We start from the raw sequence: 21,424 nt of genomic DNA on the forward strand, positions 1-21,424 counted from the left end.
GAAATTCTCAGGGTATGTCTGCATTGCAGCCAGGACAGTGAGTGCCAGCTTCTGTAGATCTACTGGCACTAGCTGTATTCGAGCTAGCTCACTGAAACTAGAAGGGAGGATGCCGTGGTGTGGGCTTCACAAGCCTGCCTGACTCCCCTGAGTACATATTTGCCTCTGCAGCTTGCATTGAAGCTCTCACCACTGTGTCCTCTCTTCTATTTTTAGCAAGCTAGCTAGAGTACAGCTGGTGTGGGTATGTCAACATAAGCTGCCATTCACATCCCTCACTGCAGTATAGATGTACACTCAAATATGGTGACCTGTAAATTTTATTCTTCTGTGCCATTTCCCTGAAATAATTGTCTTTAATAGTTTAAACAGAATAGTTGACTTCTTACAAAAGATTAAGAGAGTTCTGAGTAGACATAATTAAAAACCCTCAGTGTTGTGGTGAAAGAACTTAACAGTTATAAGTAAAAGTAGGTGGTTATAGAAGATTTTTTGTTCTCAGTAAGTCTCTCAGCCCATCTCTTCTCAGATAGTTCAGTTGTTAATGCAGCAGGAAGCCTGTATGTTTCTCCTAATTCTTTCACTGGAATCCACAACTATTGTTTTTGGGAATCTGCGAAAGCACCGCCATCTAATGATTGATTAGTACTGTGCAGATAGGTCTCTGCTTGGTTTAATGCTAAATTTAAAAAAATCTTGTCAGAAGAGGAAGTTGTCTTTCTCTTCCCTGGATGACTTTTTGGCTCCCCCAGAAGGGGCTGGGTTGCTCATGCTCAGTGGGAACTGATCTGTATTCGTGTATTTGTTCCTTAAAGAATTTCCTTATGGTAGCATTGATCTCAGTGGATTGCCCTGAGTCTGTTTGTCACTGAGTTCTCAGTAGCTCACTAAGCCAAAATTACCACAGGATGTTTGATTTAGATGACTTGCATGGAAGCAATATTAGCTAAAGTCTTGTTTTTGTAGCTCCATCGCTGGAACCAACACAGTAGTTTGATCAATGCAACCTGTGGATTTGGAGATGCCTTGAAAAATCACCGCTAGGGGCCGGATTGTTCATCGGTGGGGTTTATCATGTGACCTGTATTCAGTGTCTCAGTAGCTGCTCAAAGCATTTAACAATGGTTGCCTTTAACGTTTGAAAGAAACCATGTTCGCTGCAGTTATCTGCCTTTGTAGATAACTACAGAAGAAATTTACTTAATTAGAATATATAAACTGAAGGCACACCAACCACATAAAAATCACAGTTCTGTCTGAAAATCCCTTACCTGCAGTTGTTACAAGTCACACTTAATGTTACTGTGATTGAAAACTGGAAAAAAATATTTTTCTTTATCCTGTCGTATTTACTTTGTGTAGTTGATAGCTCTAAGGTACAAGAATTTTCCCTGTTTCCCCTGGTTTTTTGGAGTATTTCACACAGTAACGGGGCAGAGAAACATTTTTTTTCAAGACCTAGAAAAAGGTGATTGTCAAACTGTCAAGGGTCCTCCTAGAATGATCTAGGGACAGGTATGGCACTTGAAACTACTTTAAACTTCTTAAAATGGAGTTCAAATTTCGTCCTTTTAAACAAAGATTGTGAAACTGTATTAAAACAACCCACTTGAAATATGTTTTGAAATCTCCACTGATATGAATATTGACTCTGTGATCCCGGTGGGTATCCATTTTACTAATTCCAAGGGGAAACACTGCCCAATAACACATCTTTCAAAATCAGAAAGATCAGACACAGAACAGCAGGAAACTTCCTCACTTCTTTTGGTAAGAAATTAAAGCATTGAATGGGTATATACACTGAAATGCTTTTTTTGGGGTGGGGAGGGGGAGGAAGCAGTGTTAGAGAAGGGGGTTAAATACCAAACCTACCCAAAAGAGCAGTGGAAAACTTCTGCTCTTCTGTCTCACCTGCTGTAGCTGCTTATTGTCTGACTGCATCTTTGCTATGTGTCATCAGTATCACAATATAGCTCTTCCTTGCTGTATAGTTCCATATCTAAATATTTTATATGGCAGGAATCTTTAAATAGTAACTTATGATTTTTAGACATATTTTATATTTATTGGTTTAAAATTTTTTACATGGGCCCAGAGCAGAATATTTAAATAGATAAGTGTCAATTTGGATGCTGTTTGCTTAGTCTTGTCCTTTTCCTCTTTGGAAGAGCATATGAAACCAAAGAACTCTGTTGAACATATCATTACCTGTGAAATATACAGGCAATGAAACCTGTTCCATTTAGACTTTTCTGTTGGATTGTCAAGGATAGTGTAGAATAAACTAGCATGGTTTTGAAGATATTCAATCTTGTGAATATTGCATTGAAGCATTTCAGAAAAAACGGTCTTAAAATTGTAACACTGAACCAAATGTTTATGATGGGTTGCATGGGTCACTTCTTACACTGAATGAACTCCTCTTGCAATTTAGTGGCCTGTGTGAAGCGTGTTGGTCACTAACTAGTTCCTGGTGGAGACAAGTGTACGTGGCAACGTTTGACGCTTTTATAACACCTTTATTCACCTTAATATGAAAATGTTAACAAAAGTCCTTTAATGAACTAAGCCTCAATAATGGCACACAGCAGAATTACACTGTTGGGAGAGTCTGTCCAGAACAAGTTGAGCACACTTTCTGGGGTCTAGTGCAGTAGGAATCATGTACTACTGTGCTCCATGCTACATCTGTTTTGGGTGTAGAGGACTTTGGGGCAGTCAGTTGATGCACATTAATAATTTTGTGTGTAAACAGCTTTGGTTGTGGGGGGAGAAACAACTAATTGCTGTGACACAACTTGTAGCTTCTTAAATCTATTGCATTTTTCTTAGCCTCTTCAACATTGCTGCTCTGAGTTTGAGATGTATTAACTGGTGTCCCTTTCCTTTCTCACCTTCCTCTATTCCCTTGCAAACAAAAATCTAGCAAATGGAAAGGAGACAACAGCAGTGTTAGCTGCCTGTGCATCAGCCCAGATGGAAAGATGTTACTTTCAGCTGGTCGAACTATCAAATTGTGGGACCTGGAGACCAAAGAAGTCTACAGAGTAAGTGAATTTTTTTAATACTGGATCTAAAAAAATCCTTCCCTGATTAAACTGACCTCGTGTGGCTAGTATTTCCTGATGCAACATGTCCCAGTTGTGTTGAGTATAAAGAAATAATTGTCAGTCCAGGGGCTACTGGAAGTTGCTGCTATGATGATACCTTCACACTGTGGTTTGACTTGCTGACAGTTGAATGAGGACACTAAATTCCTTGGCTGTGTTTTAGTGTGCTGTCAGTAGCCCCTGTGCAAGCCAATATTAACATAAGCTTCATATGGTTCCTTTACACTGGATGCATTTTTTGCATGTTCTCCTAATTCTGACTATAGAGATGTAAAAATAGACCGAACCAGCTCCTTTCAGATGTGACAATGGACTCTGCCAGCAGCATTCAGCAGAGACCCAGTGCTATTAGACTTCAGACAGCATCTTTCCAATCTTAATGTAACCGGCTACATTATTAATCTGTTACCTAAACAGGTTGGGAGGCATAGTAGCAAACGTCCTGTTTGGTACACAGACCAAAAACCTGGTCTAAACACATGGAACTTAATTATTCGCTGGTAATCTCCAATTAAAAATAGTAGGTGCATTGACTGACCAGAATGCTCAACTGTAGGCAGAAAATGAAAACAGGAGTCTGTTTTCTTGTAAGCCCCATGAGAAGATGAATAGACGGGGAAGTAACTTTGGGCAGTAACAGCACTGCCTGTGTAACACTGCCTCACTGGGTAGTCCCGCAGGGGACTTTGTAAAATACAGAAGGTTGTTGGGGAGGATGACTTCTTTCTCTCTCAATTTTTTTCCCCAACCTGAAATTCCACCTATTAGTCTCTCTTTTCCTTGTGTAACCTCTTTCATTTCTCTCTTCATGAATATCATGATTTATAAACTCAAGGCAGCTGGATTCTAGTTCTAACTGAAAACACTGCAGAAATGTCTTGACTTATTCTGTAATACTTGGATTTGACCTGTGCAGCTTGCATAATGTTCTTCGTCGCAGCTTAAACATCAAAATTTTACTATATGACTGCTCCTCACCATCCCATCACAAGTAAAATTTCATTTCCTCTAGAATTTCACAGGCCATGCAACAGCAGTTTCATCATTAATGTTCACCACGGTACGACCTCCGAATGAAAGTCAGCCCTTCGATGGAATTACAGGACTCTATTTCTTGTCTGGAGCAGCATGTGACCGGTTACTCAGTGTATGGTATGTAGGCTTTTCTTGTGACAATCTGTTGATACTCAGTTTGAGCATAAACTTTTCACAAAAGTATTAATTGTATTCTGTTGCTCATAGATAAACAGAGGGTTATTCTGGTTTGATGCAATGATGATTCAACTGTGGTTTCAATTCACTGACAATCAAATGAGGATGTGAATTTCCTTGGCTGTGTCTGAGCATGCTACCTGTAGACCCTACTCAGGACTATAATACATGCTATGAGCATGTTACATGACTGACTTCTTTGCTCTTAGTGTCTTTTTAAAAAAGTGTGTGTTTAAAAATTCACATTTTCTTTGCACTTGGATAGTTTTGTACAAGAATCTTGCCTAAGTGTTTGGTGTTTTTTTTTTTTTTTTTTTAAAGTAGTTTACGGTTTGGGGCTAGAACACTTAGGAGTTTAAGAGAACTTAATATGATTGGCATGGTCAGCTTTGAATAGTTAAAACACTTTTTAATAGTTAAATTAATCCACATAGAGCTGGGTTGTAGATGGTCACTGTTTAGGGAATTTATAATATTGTGCTCTCCTTCAGTGATGATGCAGAGGGTAGCAGAGTAATTAATGTTTTTTCTTACTACACTAAATATGTGCTATTTGTGTCTCCAGGCAGATCAGATCAGATAGGAAAGACAAGAATGCTGTGATGTCTTTTACTGTTACAGATGAGCCAGTCTTTATTGACCTAACAGTGTCAGAAAGCAAAGAGGAGGTAAGAGAAGTAGTTTGCACTTGTACGTTTTGGTTTCAAGTTTTCAGTGCTGATTTCTTGTTAATGTTGGAAGAAAACACTTCGGTGTGTGGTAAGCAAGGATGAATGTTGAATGCGAATTAATGGGTTTGTTTGAGAACTGATGTTACAGACTAGGGAGCTACACAGTAACAGCATTCAGACTTCCCTCCCTTAAATGTTTTTCAGCATTCTTGTTAATAATGTGAAAATGTTAACTGACTTATAAAATTGAAACAATTTATTATCAATCAGTTACTTGCCACATCTTGTAGCACAAAATAAGCATGTTTCTTTCCGAAATAGGGTTCAGGTATTGCCATGGTTTTCCTGAAATGAGGAGGCAAGGACAATCCCACTGAATTTTGAATGAATTACAATTTAATATGTTGTATCAGATATGCATTCCATAAGTCAGATTTTTAGCACATTACGATGTTCTGCGGGAAACTTCTACATAAAAGAATCGGGGAATTGAAACACATCTTATTCACAGATGACACATCTGAAGCAAGTTCAATAACATTTCAGTCTCTATTTAAGCCACAATGCTCTTTCCTACATCATTCACTTTCCTTCTTAAAATGCAGTACGTCAAGCCAAGTTTTCTACTTTTTCACCCATTACTGTAGAGATCTCAGACAGAATATGATATATTATATGTATACCCGTTAATTGGCCAAAGAGGCATGTATGGCTGACTTGCTGCCTCGCATACATGTTCTTCTATAGAAACAGCCTCCATGTATATATGCTGAAAATCTTGCTTTATTAAACAGGTACCAAACCTATGCCTCTCCACTTGAGCCCAAGCCATTTTAGTAGGATTGCCCATATCCGTGGTACTTCAGTAGCTTTACTTTAAGTTCCTACCATAGTAGCATATGTTAATTTCTCATGATGTATCAATGACTGGAAGTTTGTTCTCTGATCTAATAAAAACCATATGTTGTGACTTTCAGCCGGTGAAGTTAGCAGTTGTATGCAGAGATGGACAGTTGCATTTATTTGAACACATCTTAAATGGGTAAGTTGGTATTTAAAAAATACACGATGCTTGTTTCTCAGAAATTGTGTTCTATAAAGTTGGCACCTTGCATATGTAACTGTGGGAGACTGTTATCTAGTGGTTAGAGCAGAGGACTGTGAAAATTAGTTTCTTGCATTCTACACTTAGCTCTGCTATTGACTATCACATTAGACAAGTTGCTTAACCTCCTTGAGCCTCACTTAATCCACCTTTAAAATTATAAACTGTTGAGATTGAGTTGATTGGAGAGCTGACAGAAGGTGCTCTAGAAATGCAAAGTATTATTGTTTTTAGCTAAATCTGTTTTGATTAAATCATTTCTTTTCAGATACTGCAAAAAGCCCTTAACATCAAATTGTACTATCCAGATAGCAACGTCTGGAAAGGACAGTGATGCCACACCAAAACCAGTCCCTATTCTAGCAGCTGCATTTTGCTCCGACAAGCAGTCGTTACTGCTTGTGTATGGAAACACCTTACAACCCATCATTGAGAGAGTGGTATGTAAAGCCTACTTGATTTGGAACCTAATGTTTTGTAAGCATGTAACACAAACTCCCAACTACTCTCTGAATGGAGGAATTTTTAATTTGGACTTGCGTAGCGAGGTAAAGCCACTCTTTTCTGTGGTGTGTTCAGTGCCCTCAGTACAGCTGTCTGAAAGGAAATTTTGATCCTGCTTTCTTTTATTAAATACAATATAGCTAATGTTGGGGGTATTTCCTGCTGTTGTTCCAACAGGCATTGTTGAGCACTCCATTTCAGCAACGTGAAAACTGGTGTTTGTCATTTAAGCTTCAGTTGAAGGTCCTCCATTACCTGAACAAGTTCCCTTGAAAGGCATAGAAATCTGGTGACTTGGGGAAAAGCAAAGCAGCTGCTTTCCTGAAGTAACCGAAATTTCACTTTACTGATAATGCCTGCTGAGTTATTTCTAACCTGTTGAAGTAGCTTCATGAGTCACAGTGGTGTGTTAAAATGATGTGGACTGTTTCTTTTCTTCCCATGTTAGTCCTTGAACACCGCTGAATCTCACGTATGCTTGATAAGGGACGTTCAAAAGACCATGGCACTTCAAACAGAAATGTCTGTAACAAAGGTGAGTGGTCTATGAAACATCATCCTAGTCCCTGTTCCGGTTTTATATTTATCAATACTAAACCTTGCACTTTAGCAGGGAAGATAGGGTTCTACACTGGTTACTTCTGAGGAGAAATTCAATAACAAATAGCATTCCTTGAACAAAATGCATCTCATTAGCTTTTTACTGGTCCTAGCGCACAGTGCTTAGATGGAGATAGGGTATTGCATACTAGGACTAGGACTTCATCTCTGTATTTAAGAGGAGGTATCTCCAATTTTTGCCAGTTAGGTGCAGATCCTTGGGTCATGAGAAGTTGCTCTTGCAGCTCTCAGTTGGGCAAGGTTTGGGTGCTCTTGTTTTAGCATTTCTGTAAAATTAATCCTGCTTTTTTTGTAGATTCTTAAATCTGGTGTCCTGGCTTTTCTCTGCGGTGGCCTTCATATGTTCCAATTCCCCAGAGATACAGCACCTGGGAATATGAACTTGAAATCTTACACAACAATGTCTGTTGAGACCATTTTCCACCTCTGGCCCATGTGCAGGGTTCCCAGGGTGTTAAAAGGGGAGGCTACCTTGAGATACTTATCAGTAAGTGGCTTTTGGTGAAGGGTGTTGTCGCTGTATAATCCCTGCCACTGCCTTTGCAACTTTGGAATCTCATCTTTCTTCAGGTTAAGAATTTCTGAATTAGTGGAAAGAACAAAAAGGCAGTTGAGGCTGCTCCCCATTTTGTACCCTGGGAACCCTGTATTATGGTATGAGTTGGCCCAGTTGACGCTCTGCTCAGAAGATTCCTGGCTTGCAGACTCAGTGCACTTATCCCACAAGTCTAAATGTATAGAGGCGGCATTTTCTCAGACTACACTTACTGATAACTCTGAGTTGGCACACTTAATTTTGGTGTGTGAGTTGGCTTATTGGGTTTCGGACTACTACTACATCTATGGGTTTCTGTGAGCCAGATGTGGGCTTGTGTTCTTTTGTAGTCATGAAGCCAATGATAGATGCACCAAAGTGAAAGCTATAGGGAATCTTGGGCTTGCTGTGATGACCTTCGTCTTGGTTTCGCTTATTGCTGAATTCCATGAAGACACATTTCTCTTGGCTGTCTGAGCATGCCTTCTGGAGAAGAGTTCCATGTGTCATGCACTTGGCACTGCCCTACAAATATCTGTAGCTAAAGTAGGTTTCAAAACCACATCTGCTGTACTGTAACAACGTGAAATTGGAGTATCACATTTTGCCTACTACATCTAAACCTTACTAGAAGTGAGGTGATAAATGAAATTTGCTACAGTCGTTATAGTAGTCTGTATTGGTGTACTGACAGCTAGTGCTGCTGCTTACTGGGAACCGGTCATATCTTGAAGCAAGAAGGATTAGGTCGGGTCAGTGCTGGAATGGATGATCTCTAAGTAAACAGGTTTCTGCAATAAGTGATTATTGGAGTTTTGTATGTGTCACGCTTCCTTGCATCCGCACTGATCCAGCGTGATCACTGTGCTGCTGGAGGTGCTGACTTCCAATTGAGACTTACAACTTAGTTTCCTTGTGTTCATTAAAGATCCCGTGGCTTTTCTTTGTGTGATAAAGGGTTGCTTATTCAAGCATTCTGGTCTGATTTAATTACTTGTATTCTGCCTCCCTAAATGAGAACCACTGCTCTAGAGTGCAGACTTACTTGATTGCACACACTTCTCCTCCCCCCCCCTTTGTCTGTTATAATTTATGCCCTCTCTCCTGTTGCACAAGTACATATACAATAGCTCCTTGCTTAACGTTGTAATTATGTTCCTGAAAAACGCGACGTTAAGCGAATCCAATTTCCCCATAAGCATTAATGTAAATGGGGCGGGGGGGGAGTGTGTTTTTCACTGGACAAAAGACGTGTGTGTGTGTGTGTGTGTGTGTGTGTAAGTGTACATACTTATACTACACACACACGCAGTATAAGTTTTAAACAATTTAATACTGTACACGGCAATGATGATTGTGAAGCTTGGTTGAGGTGGTGGAGTCAGAGGGTGTGATATATCCCAGGGAATGTTTTGCTGCTAAATGATGAGCTAGCACTTGGCTGAGCCATCAAGGGCTAACACGTTGTTGTTAATGTAGCCTGACACTCTACAAGGCAGCCCGAATGAAGGGAGGAGATATAATAGATGCATGGCAGTGGCTACAAACATTCCCTGCAGAAACTGAACATAATAATAATGAACCCACACTATCCCACTGGAACACACCACTCCCTCCACTTTCAAAAGTGCGGGGGGGGTGGTGAGTGTGTGAGAGAGAGAGAGAGAGACGCACGTTGCCCATTTAAGTATGCTGACCCCACTCTAAGTACACTGCCTTTTTAAGTAGATCAGCTGCTGCTGTCAGCAAGCTCCCTCCATCCTAGTCCTGAGTGCCGTCATGTCCCCACCCTGCTCTGTGGAGATGGGGTGCAGGAGGAGGGGGACACCCTGACATCAACACCCCTCTTCCCCCACCCCCTGCACAGCAAGCAGGAGGCTCCTGGGAGCAGCTCCAAGGTAGAGGATAGGAGCAGCACATAGCAGTGGGGGGTGGGATGCCTGAACTGCCCAACAATTAATAGCCTGCTGGGAGGGTGCTGCACAGGGAATGTAAGGGAGCTGATGGGGAGCTGCCGACCAACCCTGGTTCCAAGCCCCCACCAGCTAGCTCCAATGGGCTACTCTTCAGGCAAGCAGTGGACAAAGCAGGTAGCTGCCAAACAATGTTATAAGGGAGCATTGCGCAACTTTAAACAAGCATGTTCTCTAATAGATCAGCAATGTTACAATGTTGTCCCGATTCACCTTGTTTCGTTGAGTGAGGAATTACTGTACCAATAAAAATAAATCAACATGCAACTCTCACTAAATATTAAAAACAGTAAATTATTGATTCAAACAGCCAACGAATGATCCATTGTAATAAGAGCAAAAGCAAAACTGCAGCTGTGGTTGATGCTTACAATTAAATATGCACACCACATCGTAGCAAACATATTAACATACAGATGGCAAGGACTTTGTATAATGCTTTGCAAGCTTAACAGAAACCCATCAAAATGCACACTGCCCTCTAGAGTCAAATGCACAGCGCCATCTAGGCCCTGATGTGTCTGGAGGAGTCGATGTCGCTAGTTATGCATTGCTGTGGGTAAAATGTGTGCAGGAAGTCTTTAAAAATTTTTTCCTCTAAAGCTTATCAGCCCCCCCCACCCCTCCCGCACTCCTTCCCCCCAGAATACATGCACCTCCCCAAGGGGTCCTGCCCCCCAAGTTGGAGAACCTTTGCCCTAGAGATCCACTAATTTCCCTAAACTGTTGTATTGTGCTGCTGTTAAATGGTTGCTATCTTTCAGTGGTAGATAAGGCAATCCCTTTTTGAAGGTGTTAGATTTTCTACACTTACTATATATATTTCCAGCAAAGATGCAAGTGTTTCTGTTGTCAAGTGTAATTAGGAAACACTTCGTCTAGTTGAACACCCTGGAATATAAATAAATGAATCTCACTTGGTGTGTAATTTGCCCAGTTACAAATATTAACTGAGTTAGTTCAGCAAATGGTCTACTGAGATCAACCTTAAACTTCATTATAGGGCTTTCCTGTCTTAATACTAGACATGGATTCTGAGAAGAGATATTCACACGTAGCAGGGAATGGTTTTACCGTGTGTGGGTCTGAAACAATAAACCAGTGTTTTGGACGACAGAAAACAAACATGAACATGTTTCCTATTTTTGTGTATGTGGCTGTCTCTTTGTCACTAGGTAAAAACGCCCATTGTGAACAAAGAAGCCAAAGTTTTAGTGCCTGGAATTCCTGGACATAGTGCAACCATCAAATCTCAGTCCTCTGGAATGCAGAAAATGGAAAGCAAAAGAAAACCTGGAGATAAAGAGGTAATCAGTGCTCTTACCAAACAGTAATAAGCATGCCAGATTGGACTGTTTTCCCTTTTTGGCCAAAATAATCATCCAGAGCTAACTGTTGTACTATCACTTGGTATGAATTGGCTTCATCTGGGATGAGCTCCCCTGCAGCTGTGAATGATAGCAGTCTTGCATCCAAGTTCTAGATGTTGCCCACAAATCTACCATGTTGAAGAACTTTGTATTCTTGCCTTCTCTCTGCTAGAGCATGTTGCTGGGCTTTGAACCCCCACTTCTCAACACAGATGCCATATTCCCCTTCTCCAGGTCTGCTTGCTCCTTCCTTCCTGAATGTCTCTGCTATGCCATGAGAGATAAGAACTTGTCCTGCTTAAAAAATATAGCAAGATAGGACTCGACATCGAGAACTGTTGCAGAGGGTTCAGTACCCTGCTTCAGCTGGTGGCTCAAAAAACACCTCTGAGAAAACATAACTGATAGTCCAAGCCTTATATATTTGGTTACAAGTTGGTTTAAGTGACACTGCCCATATTTATTTCTTCTGCAGGATAGCATTGAAGACCGTCTTGGTGCAATGGATATTGACACTGTGAAAATAAAAACAAAAGGTGGCCTTCCACAAACTGACAGCTTTGCAGTGCTTTTGGTTCAGGGCTTGGAAAGCAATGATCCTGATATCTTAAATGTAAGTGTTATAAGAGCACCACGTGATGCTCAAGTTATTCTGCTTAGACTTGTGAAGTGGCTTCTTGTGCATGCTAGGCTGGATGACTAGTGTTTAAATTTGCCACTTCCTCTCTCCTGCTTTTTGCATTATCCCACTGCCTTGCAGCATAGAAACCGTAGTTCCATTATGTTTATCTGTCATATACATTGCTTTAATTGATAACATTTGCTATATTTTTTTCTATTTGATCTGCTTTGCAAGATGTCTTCTGGATCACCCCCCTAACTGAACTCCTGGATTTCAGAGCTAATCGGTTTGTTGTATATAACATAGAAATGTAGGGCTGGAAGGGACTTTGGAAGGTCTTTTTAGTTCATCTCACATTGAGGCAGGACCACATATGGTATACCTAGACCATCCCCAGCATGTGTTTGTCTAAATTATACTTAAAAACCTCCAATGATGTGTATTCCACAGCCTCTCTAGGTAACATGTTTCAGTACTTAACTTTCTAACTATAAGGGTAGTTTTTCCTAATATGTAACTTAAATTTCCCTTGCTACAGATTAAGCTGATTGAGTGCTTCTTGTCCTACCTTCAGTGAACATGGAGAACAATTGATTACCATCCTCTTTGTAATATATTTGAAGACTGTTATCAGGTCCCCATCAGTCTTCTTTTCTCAAAAATAAACATAACCTTTCCTCACAGGTCAGGTTAAAAATGGTTATCTAACTGTATAAATTCTCTAATGTCACAGTTCACCTGTTCTTCCATTAATATTAATAATGTGTCACTTTTTCCTTTTGGGTTTGATTAGAGCATGGTTTCTGTTTAGACCCGACTTGAGATCTTCTGAGTGGATATGCTTTGGATAAATAAGTATTGGAGGGCCCACAAGTCAGTTGATGTAATAAACCTGCTGTTGGGGATGTGTAGGAATAGGAGGGTTAAATATTTAAGAGAACTTGGTGCTGCATTAGCAGTCCTGGGAGTCCTGAATCTGAAGTCCTTTATCCACAGGACAGATGGAACACCGACAGTAGCAAGGAAAAGTTCCTGCCTCCTCTAATGTGCCTCAACCTTAACATGGAGAGGCTACATGATGGATGAAATGAAGTTGTCCATGACCCAATCATTTCAGTATTTTTTTTCATGAGCACTAAATTTACTGAAAAAACAGAACACCTCTGTAACGTGCAAACATGCTAGCAGCTTTTTTGCATATCCCTCAAAGAACTTGCTTGTCTCTTTAGGAAGTGCCTCATTAAAGATGACTCTGTGCTCATCTTCTCTCTAGCACACATGTCCTCAGACTTTACATACAAGGTTGAGATGTGAGTGTCAGAGCTACAAACCTCATCTTTTTCTGTCTCCTGTTGTTCTGTGCCCTGTAGATATGTCTTTGGTGTCCTTGATTATATACATATGTATTTATTGATGAATTTTTCTCTGATCTCATATTTTCCCCCTCTTCACAGAAAGTACTTCAAACAAGGAAGGACGCTTTAATAAAGAACACAATAGCTAAAATACCTGTACATGCTGTCATTCCATTGCTGCATGAGGTAGGAGAATTACTGCTGTAGAACTTCCGCTGTTGTAGAACAAGTTAACTCTGGGAAGTCCAAATATACACCTGCTTTTACTCCATAGAATCGGTGTGGAGGTTATCCAGTATTGAAGCAGTTTTTGTCTTGACTCTGACAGTTGTCTCCTGAGGCAAACATATGGAAACCGTGTCATTCCCAGAGTTGGGCTTAGCCTCCTGGTTGTGTTAACGGGGTATTGACCTCATACTAGTGTGGGCACTTAGCAGAGGCCAGCTTTGACTAGTCTGACTTGTTACTGAAACGTTTAATTCAGGAGAGCTGAGTCAGGTTCTGCGTTACTCTGAAACCATGCAAAATAACTGCACATTCATTGGACTTGTCTCACTGTCAGAGCTGCTAGGGATTTTTTCACAATAAAAACTGGAAGATGGTTTTGTAAAGACACTGGCCTAGGACTCAGCACAACCAGGAACTGAACTCTGATCTCCTGTCCCTTCTGTGACTTCCTTTGAGACTATTGGTGACTTAATGAATATCTGCACCTCAGATCCTCATGTATAAAATGGGGATAATGATCCTACCTAAGAGGGTGGTGTGAGAATAACTCCATTCATACTCAGAGGCACTCAGCGATACTACAATGATGGGGACCTTATATGTACCTAGTTGGCATGGTAGCAACAGTGTTACATTGAACTTGTACTTCCAGTTGAGGGTGAAAATTTTGTTTGCAGTGCTTAAGTCCCATTGTCAGAAGTGACTTAGGAGCCCAAGTCCCATTGAGTTCCAATGATACTTGGGTTCCTAAGTACCTTGAGTCACTTTTGAAAATGGGTCTTAGAGCCTAAATCAGTTAGGATAAATGTAACACGCTTAATTCTCTACATGTATTCAACTAGATTTGAAAAAAAAAACACCTTGTATTTGGACTGAAAGTTCTCATGTGTAGCTTTACCCAGAAGTGGATTTCTGTTTTGAACTGATAACCCATTCAATCACTCGAGTTACCTGAATGTGAAATAAGTCCATTTTATTTAAAATTAAGGCGTGTTGTCTGCTTTTTAATACAAATGACTTAGGCTTGATGAAAGAAAAGGAGTACTTGTGGCACCTTAGACTAACCAATTTATTTGAGCATGAGCTTTCGTGAGCTACAGCTCACTTTGAATCCGATTCTGTAGCTCACGAAAGCTCATGCTCAAATAAATTGGTTAGTCTCTAAGGTGCCACAAGTACTCCTTTTCTTTTTGCGAATACAGCCTAACACGGCTGTTACTCTGAAACCTGTCATTTGGCTTGATGGTAACCCTGAATGAGGAATGCTGACTGCCTTGTTTTGAATGTTAAACTTGCACCAAGCATACATGCTGATACGTTGATTCTAAGTAGGTACGGAGATGCAGTGTTTCTAATATAGACCCCTCTTTATTTGAGTGATCACACTTTCTGATATGTGCATGTTCATTTGACAGTATTAATCGGCGAGAGGAAAAGACCTTCACTTAACAAGTATATCCTTTCCAGTACTTGAGACTTTTTACTTGGTGCTCTGCACCCTTTTCCTGCAACAGTGGCTTGTCTTATCAACGTATCACCTGTGCAGCAGGTGCTGTAATAGATACTAAATAGAGTGAGATTTTGCATGCACAGTAACAGAGGGATTCGGTTCTGGTTCTTGCTGCCATCTATGACTTGGTTTCCATGTGCACTTGTAACATATAGTTTGACTCCTGTTAGCTTCAGTACTGTTACTGTAATGAAGCTCTGCTTCCCCAAAAGCAGTCAGTGCGCTGAACAAGGACATAGTGCAACCAATATGAGGTTCAGAGTGTACATTTTATTTATCACTGGTGATTTCTAGCAGACTTTAAATACCTGAAGATTTTTGTGCCCCGATTTCTGGGCTGATACACAGATGTAATGTCAGGATGAGAACTATCATGTATACCATACTTCTAAGTGACCTGATCTTTCTTTCTTCAGATTACAAAGAGGTTGCAAGGCCACCCGTACAGGTAAGAGAAATGATTCACAAGCAAGTTTCGCTGACTTTTAAAGGAATGGTGTTTTTTCATTTGTTTGGAGGAGGCCCACGGTAGTGGTTAAAAAAAAAACTATATAGCTTCATGAAAGGAAATATCTGACTTGACTGATGGAGGTTCCAGCTGTTTGCGGGTGTTTCTGTCTGAACTTATTCTGTTGAGAAATCATTGCATACATCAAAATGTAAGAGAAACGGAAAAGGACATCTGAGTATGGAAACAGTATTCCCATAACTCATTACCCACTGGAGCTCTGGCCGTATCAGCAGTTTATAATTAAAACAACTTCAGTAGGTGCCTTTATTGCCTTAGAGAGAAATGGCTGAAACGTAGGCACTCTCATTTTTGTTAAAGAAGCAAAATATATGGTAAACGCAGTGAGATTTTTGAATGAATATAATAGAGTAGTATCTCTGAATAAACTTTATACTGAAATTTTTTTGATTGTGCATTTTTATTGCGTTAATAGAAGAGACATTTTGCCCAGTGGACGGCTTCTAAAAATCTCAGTTGAGTTGACCAAAAATGTTTGTAACCCAGTGGCCTTTTAATGTTTCAGAGACTCAGTTAAAATGCTTAAATGAATAGGTCAGCCATTAAGAAAGATGTCTTTTTTTATATATATATCTGAATTATGAAGCTGCTCTTAATAGTTGGGTTAAACAAGCTGCAGTTAGAATATACTTGTTCACTGGCTTTCCCAAATAGAACTTCCACTTATAACCTGGAGTGGGGGCGGAGAGGGGGGCAGAAGTGTGTGTGTGTGTGGGGGGGGGGGGGTTAAGTTATCTCAGATTTAGTTTCTGATTTCAGAATTAAAATCATATATACAGTGTGAATATTTGTATAGTTGTCATATTGGGACTTACTATGTATGGTTTACAAAGATAAATATCATAGAGGATAATCTAATCTGAATTGTATATTCACCCATAAATCGCAAAATAGTAAAACTTGTTCATATTGAGAAAAGAATTGTTATATATTTACTACATTAGTCATCTCAGCACTGTGTAGAACCTGTTCTATCAGTACTGGGACCATTTTAGGACTCCCAGGGCTATCTACCCTGTTCTTATGTTGGGAGACAAGTTTACTCCATAATTTGAAGAAAAAAAAAAGAGAATGCTTTAGATCAGGGATCTCAAACTCAAATTACCAGGAGGGCCGCATGAAGACTAATACATTGGCCTGAGGGCTGCAACACTGACACTGTTCGCCTCCCCATGCTGCCCCTGGCCCTGCCTCTTTCCTGCCCCACCTCTTCTCCGACTCCTCCCCTGAGCAAGCAGCTCCCCGCTCCTCCCCCCTCCTTCCTGGAAACTGCCAAGGCTTGGTGGCGGGGGAGGGGAGCTTGGTGACCGCAGGAAATAACTTGGGGGGTGGGGTTTGCAGGGAGCTTGGTGGGCCGCAGCAAATATGCGGACCGCGTGTTTGAGACCCCGCTGTTAGATCTTTGATCAATCTAAACTTGGCAGGGAAGATATTGGAAGCAACCACAAAGAACAAATTTAGTATAACTCAGACACTTAAATGACTATTCCAGTTCTAATGGAACTGTTTAAGTCTCCTATCTGTGTAGATGAATTGTTTTTATTTCTAGCTTGGCTTCTCTTTTCTAAAACAAAACACTGAAGCATTTTGATTTAAACCATTTTAGTGGTAAAAACACAAGGTGTTCTCTTGGCTATGCTCATCTTTGATTTATTGTGTTCTTCTCTCCTCCAGTGCCTCTCAGATGGTCCGGTGGTTAAAGTCTGTTTTCACTATTCATGCATCCTACCTTTCCACAGTAAGTATCTTGCTCTACAGTTGATGCTTGTAGCTAACTAAAATTTACCTCTGTTCTTGTTTTGCTATTGCTCTCCCATTAAGTCAACCGTCCTAACATCCTAATATGGTGCTACTACTGTCTAAATGAATCTCCCCAAAAGGATGTTTCATGTCCTGTGCAACACTTTTTTTTGCCACAACATGCTATAAATCACCTGGTAGTGGGCATTATCTAGTACAACCATTGGTACTAATTCAAACTGAAGTTGATTAGCATGCCTCTGTTAGTTATGGACCCATGCACAGAGCTGGCTGAATATATGATGATCTAGCCTTTTTGGGTGAACTTCCTAAACAGAAATTGCCCAAGTACTTTCCTACTGCAGACTGACCTGAGGTTACTGCATAAAAGTATGCTGGAAGTGGAGTATTAGCTGGGTGTCATGGATAAGCTAATGCAGGAGCATTTAGCCTCTTAGCTTCTGACTTCAAAGCCTACCATCCTTCACAAGTGAAGGATGAATTTGGTCTTGACCTAGTGATAGAAACCACTAGTTTGGCACAGTTGGCTTTCTGTTCCAGAAAGGACCAGGTCTACAGTGTGGGAGTTTGTGGATTAGGATTGATGTGCATTGACATTCCCAGACTCTTGGCTGATACTTGTGCCGTTCAAATTCAAACTGGCCCTTCCCATTAGTACTCTTAATGCTGTAAACCACAATCAAGTGAAGAAGGAAAACTAGATCTGCATGAGCTGAAAGTGGATGAGAGTTCATGCTTTTTGCCTAGACAGGCATTGGTTTAACAGATTGCCTCTCGGACAAAATGAGAACTGAGATTTCACTATGTATGAACGATTATTACTTCAAGGACCCTCTACGCAGCCTAAAATGCAGTTTAGAATCTTCTTATGAAATGGAGGATGACGACAAAACAGCCTCATTCTTGTGCTTTTTCTCTCAAGTTGCCAGACCTGGTTCCCCAGTTGGGTATGCTATATCAGTTAATGGAGAGCAGAGTAAAAACATTGCAGAAGCTCTCTCGCCTCCATGGAAAACTCTATCTTATCATCACCCAGGTGAGTTCAAGCTATAAACATTGAGGTATAAGATGGAAATGTTGTTGGAAATGGTGGTTGTCTTCAAATTTGATGCGACCAAACCTGCCATCGACAGCTCAGTACAGTTGATGGATGGTCACACTGACAATGCTGAAGGCAGCACAGTTGATTAACAAGCATATTGCTACTGACCATATTCTTCTAAACTGACTTAATATTAATTGGGGATGTGTTTTCATTGAAGGGTCAGTCACATTTTTCCTTCTGATTTATATGCTGACCCTCAATCTTTTTAGACTGGAAATAAGCAGGAGAATTTTAAACCACTTAAGGTGCATCTCTCTTCTCTTTAGTATTGTAACTTTTCTGCCCATCCTAAATACTCAGCTATTTTAAAACTACAGATATGGATGGAAGAATAAAATCCAGGCCTAATGGAGATTTCACTTAAATTGTGATGAGTTTTGTAAACACTTGGTAGGTTTTAAGGTTGCATTGCATGACTGCAGTTTGTTGTGATTTGCAAATCTCTTTCAGGTTGCAGCACTGGAAAAAATTCAGGATGCAACTAATATTAATCAGACTGCAAAACTAGTGTATGAGGAAGGTAAGCAGAAGACTTCCTGTAGGGTTACCTTAGGAACCGATCAAACCATTGTACACTTGGTGTAGCTCAGCTCGTTCACTAAGGTTACAGCTAGCTTTTGCCAGCCATCCACATTCCAATTCTGTGCCTCTCGCTGTGTGATCTGCCGTGGAGGATTTGCTCGAAGTCAGTGGAGGGGAGAAGGTGGTAAGGAGTTGTCAAGTAGCATTTTGGTTGGTTGGATTTTTTTCCTCTCTAGTTATGAAAACCCTGGTGGTAACTGCAAGTCCGGCATACCGCTTAACTCTAGTGCCAGCAATCCAGATTTGTTGGCCCATGTCTCTAGTGCAGAATGCACCTTTCCTGAAAATGAAGTCACTAAAAGAAACTTCCAAATCTGTCCAGAATCCAGAGGATTTAAAATATCTGTACACCTGAGGTTTGGGTCTTATGTAGACTGAAATATTGTCCATAGGATGAAGATTGAGGAACAGTGCTTGACTTATACTGATCAAAATAACCTAAAGTTCAGTTCTGGTAGATGTCTTAAATGTCAAAGCCAGTTAATATGTAGTGGCACATGATCTTGGATTTCATTTGAGCAAAGACTGCATCAAACCTGTTGTGTTCTCCTGATTTATGCAGCATTTTCCATTTACAGAATCCTCTGAGGATGGTTCTGAAGATGAGATGATTGCAGATAAAGATTCCGATGTAAGTAAAATTCTCTGTCCGGGACTTCTGTCCTTCACTTGACTGATTACAGGAGTATAGGATTGTAGAAATGCTTGCACCAAATATTAAGCTGTTCCTGGTTTTTTTTGGTTCCAGGAGAACTGGGATGAAGATGAAGAGAAAGGGGAGCAATCAGATGAAGAGAAAGGGGAGCAATCAGATGAAGAGAAAGGGGAGCAATCAGATGAACGAGAAATGGCTGTTGAAAAAGAAATCAATGGGGAATCTGATTTGGACCCAGAAAATGAAAGTGAAGAAGAATAACAGATGGTTTTAAACAAAAGTGAAACCCCTGTTAAAAGAAGTGGGCTGCCAGAACTCTAAAATTCTGGATCACCTTGCTAAAAGTTGCTGTAGTCACATAGCCAGGCATGAGTCTGCACTCGCCATGTGCAGAGGCACTTCTGGGCACTGTGTGCATTACCGAATCCAGAATGTTTAACCATGCCAGCCTTCTCTTGCCCCATATCCCTGAGCTTATATATAACATTTCTGCCATCTCATGATCAGATTGCACCCATCTCATGGACAAGCATATTTGTATTCAAGTGAAATAAACCTGCCACCGCCATTTGTGTGGTAAACTTGTTGCAGCTTTACATTGAATTTGTTTAAAATATAACAGATCAAAGATAGTCTATACCTTCTCTTCTCACTTCAGTTAGTGATAGCAAGTGGGCATCCTGCTGCATTTTTTCAAAAAAAAAAAAAAAAAAAGAAAATAAAAAATATTTTTGTAATATTTAAATTCACTATTGAATTTCTTCATTTTCTCCTCATAGGTTCACCCATGCCTTGGCAATGTCTGAATGCCAACCTGGTTTAAAACAGCTTTTTCTTTTTTAAACAATATTGGACTCGACTTTTATATGTATGTATAAATCTATGGCTTTTTTTGTGCTTCAGAAGGACATTAGAACTATCAGTGGTTTCTAATTTGTTTTAATTGATCCTGTATATAAGTTTAACACTGACCCGTGGAGAGGCTTCATCTTGAAGGGGAGGGGGAATGGAAAAAAATTAGGGGAGAGGGAGGGGGAATGCTTGTGAATATGTAACGCAAAGTGTATACATTTATTACTGATTTTTAACCTCTCAGTGGCAGAACAAGGATTGCTATTTGCTCAGCTAATGGAAGCTGAAGTGGTATAAACACATTTTTAAGAGCAAGATATGGTAAAGGTTTGAGCCATTCACCAGTATAATGTACAGTATATTTGTCTATAAATGGAGCTGTTGCAACTAAATACTGCCCTCTTTGTAAAGTGAATAAATATACATCTCCTTTACCAAGTACTTGTTCTGTAATGTATGTGGGGATAGAAGAGGTTGTGTGCCTGAGGGAGTTGTCTCATAAGCAGGTATCCAGGGGAAAATGATGACCATGTTCTGGGCTTGAAGCACATCCAGTGGTAACTCAGATTCTCAGCTCCCTATGTCTTTAGCTGTGTCTGCTGGCTTCACTGACACAAACAGGCTTTCACTAAGCTTGGCTTCCAGGTGCTCAGAGGGAGAGCAAGTTGGATTCTCTCGTGTGCTGCATGGCATTGTCCGCCAAGTTCACTTCAAAATCTTATAGGTGAAGATGGAAAGCACAAGAAGCATGGCTTGGTTTTCCCAATCCTAGGTGGAGTTTGCAAGTATTGTCAATTGGAAAAGTCTCTTTGGTAGTGTAAACTAGGCGCATGTGATACCTGTGCCATGGAGAGAGGGTAAATACAGAAGCCCCGAGGCCTTGCCTCCACACGCTCCATTACCAAACTAAGCTAAATTGATATGACCATTGTTAACCAATGTGTGTTCCTATGGAGAGGTCTGTGCCATTTTAAATCAATTTAAAACAGATTTTAGTGAAACCATTGCAACTTTTGAGGGTTGGTAAATCCAAACTCAGAAAATCCAGTCCCATTTCAGAGCATAATGGCACTTTTACTGTTAGCTTTTCTTCATATCTGTTGCATTGAATGAGCAGTTTG

The 21,424-nt window shown here is 40.3% G+C and overlaps 1 protein-coding gene across 1 annotated transcript in view; it reads left to right on the forward strand.

The window, feature by feature from the left end:
- WDR43 (WD repeat domain 43) overlaps positions 1-20,737 on the forward strand; it is a 35,398-nt gene extending 14,661 nt beyond the window's left edge. Inside the window, exons 4-18 of the mRNA XM_084623760.1 lie at positions 2,930-3,050; positions 4,126-4,265; positions 4,891-4,993; positions 5,974-6,038; positions 6,370-6,541; positions 7,054-7,140; positions 10,910-11,041; positions 11,580-11,717; positions 13,181-13,267; positions 15,236-15,267; positions 17,023-17,086; positions 18,032-18,145; positions 18,665-18,734; positions 19,375-19,427; positions 19,545-20,737. Coding sequence (XP_084479886.1) covers positions 2,930-3,050; positions 4,126-4,265; positions 4,891-4,993; positions 5,974-6,038; positions 6,370-6,541; positions 7,054-7,140; positions 10,910-11,041; positions 11,580-11,717; positions 13,181-13,267; positions 15,236-15,267; positions 17,023-17,086; positions 18,032-18,145; positions 18,665-18,734; positions 19,375-19,427; positions 19,545-19,712 — 1,546 coding nt within the window. The 3' untranslated portion in view covers positions 19,713-20,737. The remainder of the gene's footprint in view (positions 1-2,929; positions 3,051-4,125; positions 4,266-4,890; positions 4,994-5,973; positions 6,039-6,369; positions 6,542-7,053; positions 7,141-10,909; positions 11,042-11,579; positions 11,718-13,180; positions 13,268-15,235; positions 15,268-17,022; positions 17,087-18,031; positions 18,146-18,664; positions 18,735-19,374; positions 19,428-19,544) is intronic.
- The last annotated feature ends 687 nt before the right edge of the window (positions 20,738-21,424 follow it).

Source organism: Lepidochelys olivacea (genome assembly GCF_965140295.1).
Source record: "Lepidochelys olivacea isolate rLepOli2 genome assembly, chromosome: 3".
Lineage (NCBI taxonomy): Eukaryota > Metazoa > Chordata > Testudines > Cheloniidae > Lepidochelys > Lepidochelys olivacea.